Source organism: Parambassis ranga, chromosome 4 (genome assembly GCF_900634625.1).
Source record: "Parambassis ranga chromosome 4, fParRan2.1, whole genome shotgun sequence".
In the NCBI taxonomy this organism is placed as follows: Eukaryota; Metazoa; Chordata; class Actinopteri; family Ambassidae; genus Parambassis; species Parambassis ranga.
Window position 1 is genome coordinate 8,075,329 of NC_041025.1, and position 19,082 is coordinate 8,094,410.

At 40.2% G+C, this 19,082-nt stretch overlaps 4 protein-coding genes and 2 long non-coding RNA genes across 8 annotated transcripts; 3 read left to right on the forward strand and 3 right to left on the reverse strand.

Annotated features, from left to right (window-relative positions):
- Positions 1 to 164: 164 nt before the first annotated feature.
- LOC114434998 (phospholipid hydroperoxide glutathione peroxidase) lies at positions 165 to 3,726 on the reverse strand. 3 transcript variants are annotated; one of them, XM_075353400.1, is made up of 7 exons: positions 3,577 to 3,726; positions 2,000 to 2,094; positions 1,736 to 1,880; positions 1,501 to 1,652; positions 1,324 to 1,348; positions 1,123 to 1,182; positions 165 to 507 (listed from the first exon to the last, which is right to left on the reverse strand). In XM_075353400.1, the coding sequence occupies exons 1-7, from the start codon at positions 3,640 to 3,642 to the stop codon at positions 475 to 477; spliced, it is 576 nt and encodes a 191-aa protein (XP_075209515.1). In that variant the 5' UTR covers positions 3,643 to 3,726; the 3' UTR covers positions 165 to 474. The 3 variants fall into 3 exon arrangements, with proteins under 3 accessions (XP_075209515.1, XP_075209514.1, XP_075209516.1); XM_075353399.1 differs by having other exon boundaries at positions 3,550 to 3,703; XM_075353401.1 differs by lacking the exon at positions 3,577 to 3,726 and adding an exon at positions 2,393 to 2,572.
- A 1,020-nt stretch (positions 3,727 to 4,746) lies between these two features.
- polr2eb (RNA polymerase II, I and III subunit E, b) lies at positions 4,747 to 6,706 on the forward strand. The gene is made up of 8 exons (XM_028404821.1): positions 4,747 to 4,947; positions 5,258 to 5,432; positions 5,538 to 5,653; positions 5,731 to 5,811; positions 5,915 to 5,973; positions 6,172 to 6,250; positions 6,419 to 6,489; positions 6,584 to 6,706. Exons 1-7 carry the CDS (start codon positions 4,891 to 4,893, stop codon positions 6,482 to 6,484), a joined length of 633 nt encoding a protein of 210 aa, XP_028260622.1. The 5' UTR covers positions 4,747 to 4,890; the 3' UTR covers positions 6,485 to 6,489; positions 6,584 to 6,706.
- A 4,087-nt stretch (positions 6,707 to 10,793) lies between these two features.
- LOC114435195 (uncharacterized) lies at positions 10,794 to 14,601 on the reverse strand. The gene is made up of 2 exons (XR_003670547.1): positions 14,362 to 14,601; positions 10,794 to 10,901 (listed from the first exon to the last, which is right to left on the reverse strand). It is a non-coding gene; the product is annotated as an uncharacterized LOC114435195 (long non-coding RNA).
- On the forward strand, positions 11,114 to 14,810 carry LOC114435194 (uncharacterized protein C1orf50 homolog). The gene is made up of 5 exons (XM_028404822.1): positions 11,114 to 11,293; positions 13,326 to 13,441; positions 13,517 to 13,603; positions 13,711 to 13,842; positions 14,388 to 14,810. The coding sequence occupies exons 1-5, from the start codon at positions 11,245 to 11,247 to the stop codon at positions 14,571 to 14,573; spliced, it is 570 nt and encodes a 189-aa protein (XP_028260623.1). The 5' UTR covers positions 11,114 to 11,244; the 3' UTR covers positions 14,574 to 14,810.
- A 667-nt stretch (positions 14,811 to 15,477) lies between these two features.
- Positions 15,478 to 16,225, reverse strand: LOC114435196 (uncharacterized). Its single transcript, XR_003670548.1, has 3 exons — positions 16,015 to 16,225; positions 15,816 to 15,926; positions 15,478 to 15,602 (listed from the first exon to the last, which is right to left on the reverse strand). It is a non-coding gene; the product is annotated as an uncharacterized LOC114435196 (long non-coding RNA).
- Positions 16,226 to 17,300: 1,075 nt separating this feature from the next.
- On the forward strand, positions 17,301 to 18,977 carry LOC114434587 (DNA-directed RNA polymerases I, II, and III subunit RPABC1-like). Its single transcript, XM_028403909.1, has 5 exons — positions 17,301 to 17,357; positions 17,563 to 17,782; positions 17,856 to 17,971; positions 18,484 to 18,562; positions 18,777 to 18,977. The coding sequence occupies exons 1-5, from the start codon at positions 17,301 to 17,303 to the stop codon at positions 18,797 to 18,799; spliced, it is 495 nt and encodes a 164-aa protein (XP_028259710.1). The 3' UTR covers positions 18,800 to 18,977.
- The last annotated feature ends 105 nt before the right edge of the window (positions 18,978 to 19,082 follow it).

The following is a 19,082-nucleotide window of genomic DNA, read 5'->3' on the forward strand; positions in this document are numbered from 1 at the left end:
GCAAGTGTTGCTTGCATTTTTTTCATATTCACATCCCTTTTATCCACTTCATTAGTCAAAATAAACAAGTCTAAGTAAAGTCCATCTATATACTTGTTTTAAAATAAACCTTTATTAATCCCAGAGGAAATTCTTTAACAGACAATAAAAATCACAGAAAAACGTGTTGTTAACATCTTACAGGATTTTATTATTAAAAGTATGCTACATGTTAAGCTGCTGAATGAGTTTTAGGGGTCCTTCCTCCTTTACTCCAGAGAACCAGATGAACAAGCTACATGGTAATCCTCCCAGCAGGTTTGCACGCCTATTTCATCAGGCCTGCTCTGTCCGCAGAGCGGAATTGTGAACAGACCATCACTGGTCTGGGCTGGACCCAGAGCTGCATCCACTGGTGCCTGGAGAGACAGAGGATGGAGCCGAAGGACAAAATGGACAGAGTAGAAGCAGTAAGCGAGGCGTCATATCAGAGGCTTAAAGGTATTTGGGGAGATCCTTCTCTATCACCTGGAAAGATAAAAAACAGTAGAAGATGCCTTTATTACAAGTCAGTCCAAATAGATAAACAAGATATAACAAGAACATATCCAGCAAATGATGCACTGTATTGTATGATCAGCTGCAGATTAAAGGTAGGGTAGGAGATTTCATTCTGATGCACTTTTTGTTAAAGTAGTGTAACTTCTCTTTACAATCCGATAGCAACTGATTAGTTCGGCAGTTTCGCTTTAAAACGAAAAATATGAATCATCTGTGGAAGTTATTAAACACTAAAAACATCAGCCAATCCCACGAGGCGCACCTGCGCGTATAGTTGTCACTCTCTTCCTGCTCTGCAGAGAGGTACGTGCATGATGGCCGAAGTCACAGACTGGTTGGGAGGCGTGGCTTTGGGGTGAACTCTGAGAGAACGGGGCGTGTGTTTACTTTGAAAATCTGGCTGACTCTCACTGAGTTTTCAAAATCTCCTACCCTACCTTTAATGGTGCTTTACATATGTTATTTTAAATTAACATGCTCTCTTAGTTTTGATTGCTTGGAATTCACATAACCACATGGGAAAGACAAACATAAGGACCAAGGGTCTGTTACACTTCTACTCCACACAGGCTTTGTACTTACGCTTGGATCATCCAGGGGTCCATATCTCTTCATCACCTGCCCCTCTTTATTGATCAAAAACTAGAGAGACAGAAAATATAGGACCTTAAACAGTATTTACATGCCTTACATTTTTTTAATGTTCACAGAATTGGGCTGTTATACAGGTTTTATTGATAATAAGGATATCTACTAGCGTACATACATAGTCAAAATATTTACCTTAGTGAAATTCCACTTGATACTACTGCAGGAGTCAGAACAAAAAATATGTTAGAATTCCCCAATATCTTTGCATTACAACCCGTTACAGGTTTTTGTGTCACACCATGTTGTGTAATCAGATGTTATTCAGTCTCTTTATCCCCAGACTGGAGTCATCCATTTGTGCCCACTTACTTTCCGAGGAAGCCTCCCCCATTGGGCTGCTCCTTCAGCCACTTCCACAGAGGATGAGCGTTGTCCCCGTTCACCTCGATCTTACTGAACATGTCAAACTGAGCGTTGTAGGACTGGGCAAACTGTTTGATCAGAGTTTCATTGCCTGGCTCCTACAAAATAAAACAAAGAAATGACAGAAACTGAGCCCTGAGCTCATGTTGTAAGTTTTTATAAAACATCACATGTTATTTACCTGATTCCCAAACTGGTTTGAAGGGAAGGCAAGGATACGTAAACCTCTCTCAGCGTACTGGGCGTGCATCTGTGCAAACTGAGAGTAGTTTACTGGGGTTTTACCTCATTTAGAGGCAACGTTGGTGATGATGACAACATTTCCCCTGCAGAGACACGCACCGTACACAGGTTTTAGTGAGTGTAAGATAAGATAAGATAAAAGTATAATAATCCCTGAGGTTTGTGGGAAGCTTCAACCAAATTATTTCATAGGTAAATGTACCTGTATTTATCCAGGGAAACTAGGTTTCCATCAATATCTGTTGCTGAGAAGTTGTAAATAGATGTGGCTGTCTGCCAATCCTCTAGCGGGGATGACTGTTGGGAAAGAAAGAGGGATAAAATAAGTTGAGATTGCTCCTAAAATGCAAATATCAGTATTAGTATGAACGTACAAACATTCAGACTTTTGTCTTAGTAAACAGAAATACAACGTAGCACCAGTGAGGACTTTTTTAAGCATTCCTGACACCTTGAAACTAAGTGTAAATGATTTAAAACACTGAACGTTACATCACCTAAAATAAACGAATCATCACAAAAACATCCATAAAAAAATAAGTTCCACTGCCACAACACAAACCAGTGGTTCAGTCCTAATCCCATTGTTTCTTACCATAGCCTGCAGCAGGACAGAGAAAAGCACTGTGCACCCTATCAGGCGCATGACTGCCCTTCAGATCAAATCTCTACACCCCTCAGTGGCTCCAGCTACACCCTCACTGCTGAACCTCAATCCCTACACTGAGACAGCACATGTCCCACTGTCCTCATGTAAAGAAGACTGGGTGATCATTAACAGAGCTGATAGGCTGCAATTCTCCAATAGGTCACTCTCTGCTGCTGACGATTAAATCCAGATCAGAAATGCACGTGTTCTGCAGTCCACAGTTCAGAACTAAAAAAAACTGGGTCATGGGACAGTGAGCCTTAAGTGGGCAGGGACAAAGAGCAACAAAACAAGCTAAACACACAGTAAACTGTGCAGCAGTAATACCCCAAAACCCCAACTACTTGCAGATTTTAGTAAGCTGTGTGTTGTGTTTACAGAACTTGGTGAACTGGATGTGCTGAGCAAAGCATTACACAAGAATCTGTTATTGGGCAACTGTTAATCTGATTAATGCTGTTTCACAACTTTTCCTCACAAATGACATGGATTTCAGACTTTGTAGCTTGTAGGTACAAACACACAAAAACACACCATATGGTCCCTAAATGACGACAATGTTTGTACATGTACAACCCAAATTTCCCTGAGGGACCTTCCCAAAGGGATTAATAAAGTATATTCTATTCTATTCTATTCTATTCTATTCTATTCTATTCTATGTTAACAACATATTGTAGTCTGAGGCTATAACTATGGCATATATGTCTAACAGTCGTCGTTTCTTTTAAAACATGTACCATCTCCTTTAATACTAAGACATCAGCTGCAACAGAAAACGTGCTGGAATAACCATTGTCAATGACAGTGCTTGTCACTCTTGTGTAACTGTGTTGATAAGCCTATCAGCTGATTCCAGCAGCCAGAGGGGGGGTGATGGCCTCCTTGCCCTCACATCCGGTGTGCAGAAGGCCACTAACTGAATTCACATGTAGGCTCAGCATGGTTTTTATTAATATATAACACTCTCTGTTCGAAAGAACGCAGTGCTGACGGTGTTACAGCTGTTAGTATTAGCATGTTAAAGACATCACTAGCACACCGATGACAAATCACATGAGCACTCACACACACACGCTAAATACCGAACTGATTTACGTTACCGTCGCGGATAAAACAAAGTACAGTACCATCGCCAGTAGCACTCCGCTGCTCGCCACCGACCCAAAAGTCAAAATAAGATATAACGGCCTCATTTAAATATAAACAGAGACCACGGTTACACAAAAACTTCACACATTTCAGCTGCAGACCAGCAAGCCTTGTTATGAAACTGCGCGTGGTGGGCGGAGAGTAGTACGTCATCATCAGCTGCAATGATGAAAACGCTTTATTATTATGATTTTATTTTATTTAACCTTTATTTTACCTGGTAGGTTTTGAAGAACTTGTTCTTATAATAACCTGGCATCATCATAATATTATTTTTAAAATATTGTTGTTGTTGTTGTTGTTCCTTTCCTTTCCTTGTTTTATATAACATGTTTTAGAAATTATTTTAATTATAGTTTTAGGATTTCGACTGGTTTTAGTGTGTGACTTGGTGCCCTGTGATCCAGGCACATGTTATTATTAATATATCAAACAAGCATTGGCTTGCTGTAAGAAGGACAAAGGGACATAGATCTTAATTCAGATTTGATAAACAATATAATTGATACTTTAGTAGCCAAATAAAATTTAGTAGTCAAATGAAATGTACTTTTTTTGACCACATACAGAAAAAGGATGATTTTGGCCGTTAAATAACATGATTTATAACTACTTCCTGAAGGTCCTCTAGATTATTTGTCGCCAGTTTGGAGCCAACTTTGGTAGAAATCTCTGAATAAATGGTATGTGGGCTTTGTGCCAAGGCCCATACTTGTTATTTTTTACGTAACTTTATTGAAAAAAGAAAAAGTACAATATATCAGTGACAAAACATACAGTGAAATGCATAGGCCTATCTTAAATACTTAGAGTAAAGAAATAAAGCAAGAAGGGGTGTAGATGTTAAGTTACAAAGAGGATTTCATTGTTTGATAAATAGATTAAATAAACCATCCAAAGGTATGAAATAAAAAGAAAAAAGAAAAAGATTTATTTTTTATTTATCAAGAGTTGTATTCAAATATTAAAAAATGACATCGCTCTTTTTTAAATGCAACTTCTCTCTACACAGATTTATCAAAAAGATGTAGTATAGATTATTTTTTGCGTTAAAAAAAAACATTGTTCATTAAATTCTGGGTTATATTTTTTAATAAATTCATTGGTAGGGTGGCTCTGGCTCGTACTCTGTCTCCGTCACACTTATGTTCTACGTCATCATTATGTGCCGGAACGACAACAGGAAGAAAACGTGCGTCGCGTTGTTATTTTCCGCAGAATGAAAAAGCGGTCTGTTCACTAATTAACGGTTTTAAGGCGAAACTTTCAGCAAAAGCGCCGATTGAGACATAATGGATGACGAAGAGGAAACATACAGGCTATGGAAGATCCGCAAAACGATCATGCAAGTGCGTTAGAAATGAATCATTATTTAGCGCATTAGCTTAGCACTTTAGCTTAGACCAGCGATTCTACTCGGTAGTAGTTGTAATGATAAAGCTTTGTCCAGTTTAGAGTGTGGTGGCACTCAGATATTTATTGATAACCCCTTTGATCATAACTATGGATTGTATGTGCGTAGTGTGCTGGCAGAGTATTGAAAAGCTCCAACAAACAGCGACAGATACGAACTTCCGGGTCAATAATTATCTACTCTGAAATGTGATGGTGTAGTTATCGCTGTACACACTGACTCTGGCTATACTTCTACACCCACAGCTCTGCCATGACAGGGGGTACCTGGTGACACAGGACGAGTTGGACCAGACACTGGAGGAGTTCAAGAGTCAGTTTGGAGACAAACCCAGCGAGGGGCGTCCCAGACGGACAGACCTCACCGTGCTGGTGGCCCACAACGATGACCCCACCGACCAGATGTTTGTCTTTTTTCCAGGTAAGACACTCACGCAGCATTTGTTTATGGAAATACAATAATGATAACACCTTGTTAAAATACCTGTAGCTGACACCTAAAGCACGTTTTGTGTTTCCCTGTCAGAGGAGCCCAAAGTGGGGATCAAAACAATTAAGATGTACTGCCAGAGGATGCAGGAGGAGAACATAACACGTGCGATTATTGTTGTTCAGATGGGCATGACACCATCAGCAAAACAGGTAAACTCCAGAGTCCTTGTTTTTCTTCTGCATGGATGTGCCTTTACAGTAAATACTCTAATGGAAATATGTTACAGTCTCTAGTGGACATGGCACCCAAGTACATATTGGAACAGTTTCTACAGCAAGAGCTGCTTATCAACATCACAGAGCATGAGGTAAACAGCTTATTTTCCACTGTTTGAAATTTTTTCTAAACACACTCACAGACCACACTTCCTACATTTCTCATTCTGATGTATTTTTCTCTGTACTTTACAGCTTGTACCGGAACATATTGTCATGACAAAGGAGGAAGTAACTGAACTTCTAGCAAGATAGTATCCTTGTCCTGTCCTAATTTACTGTTTTCAGTAATTTACTGTGCACGCTATGTGTCTGAGAAGTGTCTCCCCATATGCACAGAGCAAACATGTGAAGAGAAGATAACCTTGTTGAAGGCAACTATTAATGCCCAAAGTAATGAATGAATGATTTGTGCAAATATACATTTTGTTTCCCTTAACATTTTACCTCAGCAAATTAAAAGAAAGTCAGTTGCCAAGGATTCAGGCTGGAGACCCAGTGGCACGCTACTTTGGCTTGAAAAGAGGGCAGGTAATGAACTAGATTTATTATAGTTAAAGTTTGCATGTATCGTGTGAAATCTGCATCTATGCAAACACTATGAGAGCACCTGTACATTGTACCTTGTGTGAGGTTGGTCAGTGTCATTTTACATCAATCAAATGTTCAGCTCTTTTTCCTGATTTTTTTTTTTTTCAGGTAGTAAAGATCATCAGACCTAGTGAGACAGCTGGAAGGTACATCACATACAGACTGGTCCAGTGAGACAGGTACGCACACACTAACATGGCTTAACCTACAGTGTAGATTTTTCCCCTCACTCAGATTAAGAAACTGTCACTGTGTTTTTTTCATATTCATCAGGATCAACATGTAGGACCAGTGAAACTCAGCGTTACATCTCCCACCACGTGTCTGTGGATCATCCCCCGTTTTTTGACTTGTTTTGTATTACTGACTTGTAAAATAAAGCTTTTCTCAAGCTAAGTTACGTATTCGTCTACATTCATGAAAACACAGTTCAGCTTTATCATTCTTGCATCATTCAGTAATGGTTAGAGACGCCTTACCTTCTTTTTCCTTTTGAAAGGCATGCTGTCGCTGTGGACTGACGGTTGTACAGCTGTTCTGTTGTTCTGTAGGTGTTGCCTCTCACTGCATTGAATAGTTCCTCCCCTGTACCAGGAAATAAAAATCTGCTACAACAACAGTAAATGCGCTTATCAGATCTGTAAAATACAATAAACACAGAATAGGTTGGGGGGGGGGGGGACTACAGCTTCAAAATAAAAGAATTTTTATTAAAACTGACAAAATAACAAGGTAATACATGCAACATTTATAACACACTGCTACATTACTTTTTTAAATTTTAGTAACGACATGAAGAGTTTTCACAGGTGCACACACTGATGTAACTAGAAACAGAAAAAACACTTAAAATACAAACTGACATTTTATTCAAACTTGTTGAGATGAGAATCATTAGGCATTAAGGAGCAGTAAAGCATGTAGCTGAAAACACTGATTAAAAAACACTTTAAAATTTGATCTGGATGTACAGAACATGTGAATAATATCAGACAAACTCAGGCTCACTGTCCCGGTTTCTTGTCAGGGGTAATTTCTTTCCACACAGACGTGCCAGTGGAAGCCCGGACAGGCTGAGCACAGGGGAGTAAAGGTGGTTGTTGTTGGACTGGTTCCTGTTTAGCTGAGCCAGAGAGGTGCTCAGATCCTGCTGTACTCCTGTATCCTCATCTGGGGGCCCGCTGTCGGGCAGAGCGGGGGGATCACTTCCCTCTGGGTTCTTGTCTTGGTCTTGGCCATTAAACTGGCAGGCGGGCATGCATAAAGGTACCAGGTCCCACCTGGTCTTTGGCACAATCTCGCTAGGAGTAGGCTGTTGTGGTCTCCCTATTGCCTTAAGAGTAACCAGGCCAATTTTCAGCTGGATTGGACAAATCCCCTAGGAGGAGTTCGTAAAAGTGTGGGAAGTGTAAAATGCAGAATGGGGCAGTTTTTTCAAAATGGCGGACTGCCTGTGCGTTTTAGAGGATGCCTCCAACAGACTTTTTTTCTCGTCTAGAGGCGATACATATGTGTACCGATTTTCATGTCTGTAGGTCAAACAGGGACTCAGATCTCATTGTAGGGGGCGCTGCTGAGCCATGTGGCCACACCCACATATGATGAAAAGGTGCACAGGGGCTGATGTCATCATAGAGTAAGAGGCAGGTGGGATGAATAAATCAAGAAACACAGCAGCTTTCTCTATGGTGGCGAAGGGTCAACGTTGTGGCATTTTGCCCAGACGGTGTAACATTGAGCTGCATTTTTGATAACTTTTGCTCAGCCATGTCTTCAGAACCATGTGACAAAATCTCAGGGCTGTCAGAGTATTTCCCTAGGAGGAGGAGTTCAAATACGAGCTGTGGAACATGGAAAATCAGCCAGAACACAATTCATACTGCCAGTAGGTGGCGCTATGTATGTGTATTATCTTATTAGCATATCAATCTGTTCAGAATGACAGGCTCAGCGTGCTTGATTTTTTTCATCCACTTTGGGTGAAGTATGTTGGAGATACAGCCACAAATACATCCATTTCCTGTGTGTTGGTGAAGGGTCAACTTATTCACCACATGAAAAATTAGGCAAAAATTTAGCACGTAATATGAATGTTTTATTACAGTATGGAAAATATTAATAAATAACAAATAATAACAAATAAATCCTGGCCTGCTTCTTGTCTCTGTGCCTGTGGTTTTACCCTGGGCTACTGCAGACTGGGCACTGTCACTCTTTCCCTTCTCTCAGCATCTGCTTCACCTATGAAATAATAGCCTATGTAGAGGAAATACTAATGCCAGGACACAAGCAGCATCTTTGATATGTTAATGTTTTCAACACAATGAACTTTAAGCAGTCCTGAAAAACAACTTGTTACTTCTTTTTTACTTACCACCACTCCATTCAGCTGTGCCTGTGCCCTCCCTAATTGTCTGCCTGGCTTTGCTCCTCAGATGCTACAAAAAGCAATCCATAAAGGAATTCTTTTACAGCACACTTATTATATATGAAATTATTATTATTTATTAAATTATTTGGATTACACTTGTTAAACAGGGTTCTTGCAGGTTTTAGTAAGTTAAATTTAGGACCTTTTTAAGACCTTTCAAGACCATTGTGAATGAAATTTTAGACCAACACGGTGCAACACCCGATAGAAGATGCTGCAAATATCAGTACAACTGTTGTATGACAGATTCTTTGTAATTGACTGAAGAATCCAAAGCACCTCCGATTTTGATGTCTCATTGGAACCAAACAAAAGCAAAAAAAAATACAAATTTAGACTCAACAAGATTAAATTATTATTATTATTATTATTATTATTATTATTATTATTATTATTATTATTATTATTATTATTATTATTATGTACGTTTTTTGGCTCAGCATATCTTCAGAATGCATGGGCCAATTCAAACCATTCAAACATCAAAAGATTCAGCTCATTCAGGACATGTGTAGAAACCGTGTGCGCACACGTACACATCAGCATTTGTAAGAGCTTGCACATAAGGGTTTTTTTTTTAAACAGAAGCAGAAAAAATAAAAAAATAAGCATTTGAATGGCACTTTGCAGGACAAATTGTTTAAGTCCTGTGGAGGATTCAAACAACTTATTTGAGATAGTTTCCATATTTCTGTTTTTTACATTTAATCCCATGAAACGGATGAAAGTAGAATATAAAGGGGGGGGGGGGGGCTGAGTGATGACTTCCTCTGGCCTTGGTGTCAGCTTTGTCTCCATGTAAGTGCACACATCAATTATAGCTCCAAGGATCCTTAACTTCTAAAGGAAAGTGGAAGAAAGGGGGAAAAACAGATTATCATATAATTTTATTTTTTGCTATGCACATATTATTTACTCAAGGGAAGCAATTTTTGTTGCTGCCAGGAATGCATTGATATCATTTCCTGACATTTGGAGGAAAAGTTCAGGTTGGGCTCTGTTCTGTTGTAAGCTGTGACAGTGGCAGGCCAGTAAAAAAAAAGAATGCACTCCATTCAAATGAGCTGTGATTTATATTTGGCAATTATCCCCAGGGATGGGAACTCCCAGACCGGTTAAAGGCTCGCCGAAAGCGGACTGGTTGGCGCACCTAATCCGACACTCAACCTTCACATTGCGGACCATAGCTTTGTTCCTGAGCGCCTTCTCCATGTTCAGGATGACCGACAGCCAGTCCCCCTTATAGTAAGCCTCTACCTCCGTGTCGAAGAGAAAATCATAGGGCTCCAAGGGAGTGCTCAGATTAGAGTCCGACGCGCACAGCGGCACAATAAGGCACAGGAATATTATCGCGTAACGGAGCTCCATGATGGTAAAATGTCAGGGCTCTGCAGGAGCCTGGACCTGAGACCGAGGAGCCGGTAGAGAGAGAGAAGCTACTACCTCTTTCCAGCAGCAAGTTTTCTGGAGGTGTGGTTTGAAAAGGGGAGACCCCGGTAACTCCCCCACCACTGCATCATCCATCCCAAACACACCAGCTATTATACGATCAGCTGGATTTATCATATAAGAATCATAAACCTAAACAACTTGAACAAAAAAAGACAAAACAAAACAAGAAAAAAAATGAGTAGATGATTGGATTTGTCTCTGATATAAGTTGATTGAATAGTTGTTCAATGTAAAAAGGAAAGTGAACGTTTCCCATGATAACATTACAAAATAGCAAACATTTAGGCCTATTTATAATTATTTACTATCCAAAATAATTATGTTAGATATTTATCTAGTCCCATTTACTTGGTCAGAAAAGTAAGATACAAACAATTATAATGGGAGCAGAAATGACAACAGAACAAAAACTTTTATAACACTACACCACAGAATCTATGGTCTGCACGCAATGGATTATGGGGGAAACAGTGATCGGTAGGTAGTCAATAAAAAATATACAGCAATATACAAAAAAAAGGTTTTAGGTGACATATAACGTTTACCTAGGCAAAATTGCACGTAATGTTACAGTAAGAGAAGCAACCATTATAACAGCTCTTTTAATGTGTCATTATATTTTAATATGTAATATAAGCAACTTTCATGGTGGAATCTCTCTTCTTGTAAATGTTCTGGTGTGGAGCTGGGCGGGCCTTGTTGGCGGGCCTGAAAACATAAACATAATTGTTAAGGAATATAATATACAAAATGTAGACGTTTTTACATTTGTATCAACAGCAGTAAGGGATTGCAAGAAAAATACCGTCAATAATCATATCCAAACTCCAAAGCATATATATTTTTAATTGTATTCTACTCAGGCACAAAATTTGGACTACAGTTTGAGGCGAAACGGGGCGGAGATTAAGGACCCCGTGAAGCCTCCGGTATTTTTAGTTAAACGTTTGCTGGTTACAAAACCAGCGGCAGGTTAAACAATCTACAGACCACAGAGCGACTAGAAAATAGTTGAGAAAAGGGTTTGTTGTACAGCCCGAGAGAGGACAACATGGACAGGACTGTCAGTCTACCCAACCAACCCGACAGAGCCACCACAGGTAACAAATTTACCCGGTTTATTTAGTGTAAACTTCATGTTTGTCCACGAAGTCTTTAATGTTATCCGACTAAAGTCATTGTCACTGTTATGAAAGTTATATTTGAATAACAATAACTGTAGCTGCTTCTCTATAATGGATAACAATGCTGTAAATAAGTAATTCTACATTTAAATGGCTTGTTCGGCTGTATGCCATATGTGTTGACTTTACTTTAGAATACGTAGAGAAGATTGAAGCAAGGCGTCTGGACTTGTAGAGTTTTCTAGAAGACGTTTCGCTGCTCATCCAAGCAGCTTCAGCAGTTCTAACTGTTTGGTGGGGAAACATGGTTTATATGTGGTTACAGACCTATGTGGGTGGGTCTGGGAAAAAACTTAAAAAACTTAAAAACAATAGCACTAAATGTTTCCATACTTACCTGTGATGTTCTGGCTGACTGGGCCAGGTGTGTCTAACGACTGGCTAACGACTATGAAACTGCCGGAGGGGGACTGGTTGACAGCCCTTTGTTCTTACTGTGAGTATGTGCAAACTTCCTGGGAATGGATGGAATCACTGCATTGTATGTGGTAGAAAGATGATGTCTGAGGTCACCACCTCTGTTAAGGGAAGGTTTTTCCAGCTTAACATAGATGGTTTCCTTGACTCCTCTTTCATACCACCTTTCCTCCCTGTCTAAAATGTGAACATTGTTGTCCTCAAAGGAGTGTCCTTTGTCTCTGAGGTGGAGGTGAACAGCTGAGTCTTGTCCTGAGGAGGTGGCTCTCCTGTGCTGAGCCATTCTTCTGTGGAGTGGTTGTTTAGTTTCTCCAATGTACAGATCAGAGCATTCCTCACTGCACAGGACCCAACTTTAAAGGCCTCTCTGAATAAAGGACATCTGTAACGGGACTGAACTGGGACAAAAAAGACTGGGATTTTATAAAGGAGACGTGACGGAGACTGCCTGCAGTCTTAACAAATATCCGAAATCCATACATTAACTGGATATGCTGATATCAAACAGTCTGTCTGAAGTGCATAATGCATTACTACACATCTATTGCTTTAATTCAGTGCTTTTCTAAATTAAAAAAATGGCAAGGTGGGACTATAGAAACCTTTACAAACTTTCAGTTTCAATGCTTTGCTTAAGAATCAGGTTTAGCTGGACCAACATCATGTGGCTCGTGGAGTGTCCTTGAATACATTGTTGAATCCTTGTCTACATTCCAGTGCAGTGAGGAATGCTCTGATCTGTACATTGGAGAAACTAAACAACCACTCCACAGAAGAATGGCTCAGCACAGGAGAGCCACCTCCTCAGGACAAGACTCAGCTGTTCACCTCCACCTCAAAGACAAAGGACACTCCTTTGAGGACAACAATGTTCACATTTTAGACAGGGAGGAAAGGTGGTTTGAAAGAGGAGTCAAGGAAGCCATCTATGTTATAGCTGGAAAAACCTTCCCTTAACAGAGGTGGTGGCCTCAGACATCATCTTTCTACCACATACAATGCAGTGATTCCATCCATTCCCAGGAAGTTTGCACATACTCACAGTAAGAACAAAGGGCTGTCAACCAGTCCACCTCCGGCAGTTAGCCAGTCGTTAGACACACCTGGCCCAGTCAGCCAGAATATTACAGGTAAATATGGAAACATTTAGTGCTATTGTTTTAAGTTTTTTAAGTTTTACCCAGACCCACCCACATAGGTCTGTAACCACATATAAACCATGTTTCCCCACCAAACAGTTAGAACTGATGAAGCTGCTTGGATGAGCAGCGAAACGTCTTCTAGAAAACTCTACAAGTCCAGACGCCTTGCTTCAATCTTCTCTACGTATGATGACCTGGATGACTGAGAATCTTCATCATGTTACTTTAGAATAATTTTTTATAAGGCTTTTGTGACTGTATGCCATTACATAGCTATAAGAGTATTGTAAAAATAAAGATGACTGGAGTTGTTGTAGAAGCTTTGACACCAGGCAGCTTTAAGTCCATACTGTAACTGTGATATAATATCACGTGTGTGTGTTTTGCAGTGACGCTGGTTGAGAGCAGCAGCGCTCCCAGTGGTGTGGAACTGGTTAGCTCCTACCAGACCAACAGAGTCGGAGACCCCATGGACCTTGTGGCCCTGGCAGCACAAGTACAGAAGGTGTGTACTGGAGGTTTGTTTGTTTGTTTTTGTTGGTAAGATAAATATTCTGAAAAAAGGGCGTTTTTCTTTTAGGGAGATGATTTTATAAGAGCCAATGCTTGCAACAAACTGACAGTCATTGCTGATCAGATCAGGTATCTGCAGGAACAGGCGAAAAAGGTACGAATGGCAGTTTGCCTAGGATAGATTATTCAGAGTCATCTTATCCTAATTCAGACTGTAGATGTACATCCAGTTTTTACATTGTACTTTCTTCTCTCCTCTAGGTGTTGGAAGAGGCAAAGCGAGACGCTGACCTCCACCATGCTGCATGTAACATTGTGAAAAAACCAGGAAACATGTATTACCTCTATGAGCGGCCATCTGGGCAGAAATACTTTTCAATCATCTCTCCCAAGGTTGGTGTTTCTCAAGCTAAATATTTTACTAGCTTGTTCAGTACGTCATCCCTACATGAATGGGAGGAGTCACTATTTCAATATCTAACAGATCCTCTGCATTCCAACACAAAAATAACATGTGTAACAGCCTAATGTGTCATCGAAAGCCTGAAAGTTTATGTTCAAAGTTCATGTAACCTAGGCAGGAGCAGATGAATTGCTAGGTGGCAGTTTTTGCAGGATATGACTAGGTATCATACAGCTATGTGTGCTTTGGAAACACAAACAGGTTTTCACTGGTTATGGAATTTTTGGTATGCCTTGCAGTGTCAGTACCAAAATTTCCAAATTTCAGTCTCCAAAAAGCCTCCTGTAAGTTACGCAAGAACAAGCGAACCTTCACGGTTACAAAGCTAAACAGTGTACTTCTAACGATAAGTGTTATTTGTGTGTGTCTGTTATAGAACTATACACAAATGTGTGTTTCAACGGATCAAGAGACATTTACACAAAAAACACTGTGTCGTCATGGCTTACCTTTCATTTTCCTTCCTTCTCTGAAGGAATGGGGCCAGAGCTGCCCTCATCAGTTCCTCGGTGCGTTCAAACTTCAACACGACATGTCTTGGACCCCTGTGGAAGAGGTGCCAAAGAAAGATGCAGAGATGGCCATCATGGACAAACTCCTCAGCCAACAGACTGCCTTACCACCTTGTACAGGACCCAACTTTAAAGGCCTCTCTGAATAAAGGACATCTGTAACGGGACTGAACTGGGACAAAAAAAGACTGGGATTTTATAAAGGAGACGTGACGGAGACTGCCTGCAGTCTTAACAAATATCCGAAATCCATACATTAACTGGATATGCTGATATCAAACAGTCTGTCTGAAGTGCATAATGCATTACTACACATCTATTGCTTTAATTCAGTGCTTTTCTAAATTAAAAAAATGGCAAGGTGGGACTATGGAAACCTTTACAAACTTTCAGTTTCAATGCTTTGCTTAAGAATCAGGTTTAGCTGGACCAACATCATGTGGCTCGTGGAGTGTCCTTGAATACATTGTTGAATCCTTGTTATTTTTAAAACGCTAGACTATTGTTTAGTTTAGTTAGTTGTGGACTAAACCGACGGTGAGCTATGCAAAGGGGTGTTTGTGTGAAATGGTCTCCCAAAGTCCCCTCCCAGATAGCAAAATTATTATGGCCCACATTTGGGCCAAAACTGGCTTGCCATTTTGGTAAAGTTTTGGCACAGCACATGGCCCCATTTTGGCCCAAAATAGGAATGCCAAAATTATAACCAAAGGAAGCCAAAATCAACCCTAAACCTGCCAAAAACCCACTATGGAACTCCAAAACATAGCCATAACTGCCCCCCAAAATCCCACATTCAGCCAAAGATTAGCCAAAAGTTACCCAGAATGAAACCATAACTATGCCATATGGCTTATTCATTTATTTATTTATATCTTAGCACTCTATGCTCATAAAGTTATATTGTGAAATTATAGGCTATGGTGTCCATTTGTAGAAAAAAAAAAATCAAGATTCAGTTTCACCACAATTCATTTTTATTATTAATAGTAATAAACACAACATTAATAATCAATAAACATATATATTTTTTTTACTTATTCTTTTTTTAAACCTCACCACAAATAGAAAGCATCCTTTCTTTCCTCCCTCCTTCCCTATCCCTAGCCCAGTAAAACCAGCAGCTGTGATGTCTGCGTCCGTGGCAGCGGCGCAGGCAGGGTTTCTTCTCACAGCATCTGAAAGTCAGAAACACACAAACAAGACAAAACAAACTGAATTACTCAATTTGTTATATAAGTAGCTACAACACCAATGACAAGTGAATAGTGAAAAGTAGAAGTAAACATAAGTAAATAAGCAAATTCATTTGGAGAGAAAAATGCACTGTAAGGAAAAAAGAACATCGGAGTGCAGGGCAGCAGTGAAACTATTACAGTGATGAAACTTACCAATGATAACAGCTGTCATCTTTTGGCAAGGTCATTTTTCATGGCCCTCTTTAGAATCTGAAAAACTGTGTCTTTGAGGGTGGCACCCCCAACCAATCCAAGAGTTGTAGCCTAAGGAGAGCAATGGAAAATTACTATAATTATTTTTAAATCACACATTATTGCATTACTTTACCTTAAAGAGCTCAAATGTACTCACCAATACTGTCTTTATTTGTGGACAGGTGTCCACAAATTCTTCTAAGGGCTCTTTTGCGAGTGTTTTGACACTGAGTGCAAGCCATTACGCACTGAAAACAAAAGGGAAAACAAATTAGAAATAATTTGTTTTATTGCAGATAAACACAAACCGAACCTGTGGAAGCTTGATCCTGCTTGTGTGTCACCGGAGCTATACAGAGTTGCGGCACTTTGTGTGTGTGACAGAGAGAGAGAGCTGTGTTAACAGCAACAAGTCTGTAAATGAAATATTTCAACAGAATAAAATAACCGAATGTTAGTGAGTATCAATGTAATATTTAATCTACAATTATGTATTATATGACGTAGTACCTGTTAAAGTCTTATGCATACAGTTAAAACACCTCAGTGTCTACTGCCTAAACTTTAACTTTGAAGTTTACATTTGAACTGTTTCCGCAACACACCAAAACTGAAAGGAAAAGCGAAATTAACGTTTAAACGGTTATCCACATCAAAATCTTGCCCTGTTTTCCCTGTAGTTGTGTAGTTACTGGTAATATTTGAAGATAGTAACGTGCACTTACCCTCTTCAGTGAATGTGCTGGAGAAACTGAAGAAGAAGGGCGTCTTTCTCTGAGTAGCTGTTGAAATTTCCCGGGCTTCTGTCAGTCTTTTGGCTTGCCAGAAAGATGCCAAAATGCAACCCGAATACGTCACGATGCTTTCCCGCTCTTTACACATTCTTTGGGTTGACTTGACATATGCCATAACTCAGCCATATGATGGAATACCGTTGGCGCCTTTTGATGTATTAAGGTAAGCCACAACCACACCACAATGAAGCCAAATGCCAGGGTTTTGGCAAACCAGACATATGCCATAACTCGTGTCTTTTATGGTAATCCATAACCATGCCAACGAGATGTATGCCAAGCCACAGCCAAAAAGTTTGCTATCTGGGCTCTGTCTCAGAGACAGGTCGATTCAGCGCGAACAGCGCTGCAAAGATTCATTCATATTCTACCGTGATTACTATTCGTCGTCGCCGACAGGCCCATGAATCAAGCGGCCCACCGGGAGGATTTCCCGACTATTCCGATTACCCACTCCGCCCGCTCCCGACCGAGGCAATGTTACTCCCGCCCGATCCCGGGTCCCGCGAGAACCACGAGAATTCCCGCCCGTGGCAGGTTTCTATCCCGACGTTTGCGCTTGGATTCATTATTTTCCACTGAATGAAAAAGCACTCTGTTCACTAATTAACTGTTTTTAAGGCGAAACTTTTAGCAAAATAGAAACAAAATGGATGACGAAGAGGAAACATACAGGCTATGGAAGATCCACAAAACAATCATTGAAGTATGTTAGAAATGAATCATTACTTAGCACGTTAGCTTAGCACTTTTAGCGATTCTACTCAGTAGACGTAATATTAAAGCTTTGTCCAGTTCAGAGTGTGGTGGCACTCAGATATTTAGGGCAGAGACTTGAAAAGCATCAATAAACGGCTACAGATACGAACTTCCGGGTCAATAATTATCTACTCCGAAATGTGATGGTGTAGTTATCGCTGTACACACTGACTCTGGCTATACTTCTACACCCACAGCTCTGCCATGACAGGGGGTACCTGGTGACACAGGATGAGTTGGACCAGACACTGGAGGAGTTCAAGAGTCAGTTTGGAGACAAACCCAGCGAGGGGCGTCCCAGACGGACAGACCTCACCGTGCTGGTGGCCCACAAGGATGAGCCCACCGACCAGATGTTTGTCTTTTTTCCAGGTAAGACACTCACGCAGCATTTGTTTATGGAAATACAATAGCGATAACACCTTGTTTTTTGTTCCCCTGTCAGACGAGCCCAGGGTGGGGATCAAAACAATTAAGATGTACTGCCGGAGGATGCAGGAGGAGAACATCACACGTGCGATTATTGTTGTTCAGATGGGCATGACACAATTAGCAAAACAGGTAAACTCCAGAGTCCTTGTTTTTCTTTTGCCTGGGTGTGTCTTCACAGTAAATACTCTAATGGAAATATCATACAGGCTACGGTGGACATGGCACCCAAGTACATATTGGAACAGTTTCTACAACAAGAGCTGCTTATCAACATCACAGAGCACGGTGTAAACAGCTTATTTTCCACTGTTTGAAATGTTTTCTAAACACACTCACAGACCACAATTCCTACATTTCTTATTCTGATGTATTTTTGTCTGTACTTTAAAGCTTGTACCGGAACATATTGTCATGACAAAGAAGGAAGTAACTGAACTTCTAGAAAGATAGTATCCTTGTCCTCACATTGTTGACAATCCTATGCAGTAATTTACTGTTTACAGTAATTTACTGTGCCTGAGAAACGTCTCCCCATATGCACAGAGCAGACATGCGAAGCAAAGTTAACCTTGTTGAAGGCAAGTAATAAATGAGTGATTTGTGTAAATATGCATTTTGTTTCCCTTAACACTTTACCTCAGCAAAATAAAGGCAGATCAGTTGCCAAGGATTCAGGCTGGAGACCCAGTGTCTCGCTACTACGGCTTGAAAAGAGGGCAGGTAATGAACTTTAATTTACTGATTAAATTAGCTACAACTCTACCAGAATAAACACTCGTGTTGTAATAAACTAGACTTATTATAGTTAAAATTTGCATGTAATGTGTGATATCTGCATTTATGCAAACACAACACCTGTACATTGTACCTTGTGTGAGGTGGAGCAGTGTCATTTTACACCAATCAATCTCTTTTTCCTGATTTTTTTTTTCAGGTAGTAAAGATCATCAAATCTAGCGAGACAGCTGGAAGGTACATCACATACAGACTGGTCCAGTGAGACAGGTACGCACACACTAACATGGCTTAACCTACAGTGTAGATTTTTCCCCTCACTCAGATTAAGAAGTTTTCACTGTTTTTTTCATATTCATCAGGATCAACATGTAGGACCAGTAAAACTCAGTGTTACATCTCCCACATGTCTGTTCATCATCCCTCATATTTTGACTTGTTTAGATGTCAATGTTTTGTATTACTGACTTTTAAAAGTTTTTTCTCAAGCTAAGTTACGTATTTG

What these genes read in the sequence shown, in the direction of transcription:
- polr2eb (XM_028404821.1), top strand. Translation starts at nt 4,891, where the DNA reads ATGGATGACGAAGAGGAAACATACAGGCTATGGAAGATCCGCAAAACG. An exon ending in TGACACCATCAGCAAAACAG is followed by an intron (nt 5,654 to 5,730) that starts GTAAACTCCAGA and finishes AATATGTTACAG; the next exon opens with TCTCTAGTGGACATGGCACC. An exon ending in ACTGAACTTCTAGCAAGATA is followed by an intron (nt 5,974 to 6,171) that starts GTATCCTTGTCC and finishes ATTTTACCTCAG; the next exon opens with CAAATTAAAAGAAAGTCAGT.
- LOC114435194 (XM_028404822.1), top strand. Translation starts at nt 11,245, where the DNA reads ATGGACAGGACTGTCAGTCTACCCAACCAACCCGACAGAGCCACCACA. An exon ending in TGCAGGAACAGGCGAAAAAG is followed by an intron (nt 13,604 to 13,710) that starts GTACGAATGGCA and finishes TCTCTCCTCTAG; the next exon opens with GTGTTGGAAGAGGCAAAGCG. An exon ending in TTTCAATCATCTCTCCCAAG is followed by an intron (nt 13,843 to 14,387) that starts GTTGGTGTTTCT and finishes CCTTCTCTGAAG; the next exon opens with GAATGGGGCCAGAGCTGCCC.
- LOC114434587 (XM_028403909.1), top strand. Translation starts at nt 17,301, where the DNA reads ATGGATGACGAAGAGGAAACATACAGGCTATGGAAGATCCACAAAACA. An exon ending in GATGTTTGTCTTTTTTCCAG is followed by an intron (nt 17,783 to 17,855) that starts GTAAGACACTCA and finishes TTCCCCTGTCAG; the next exon opens with ACGAGCCCAGGGTGGGGATC. An exon ending in TGACACAATTAGCAAAACAG is followed by an intron (nt 17,972 to 18,483) that starts GTAAACTCCAGA and finishes ACTTTACCTCAG; the next exon opens with CAAAATAAAGGCAGATCAGT.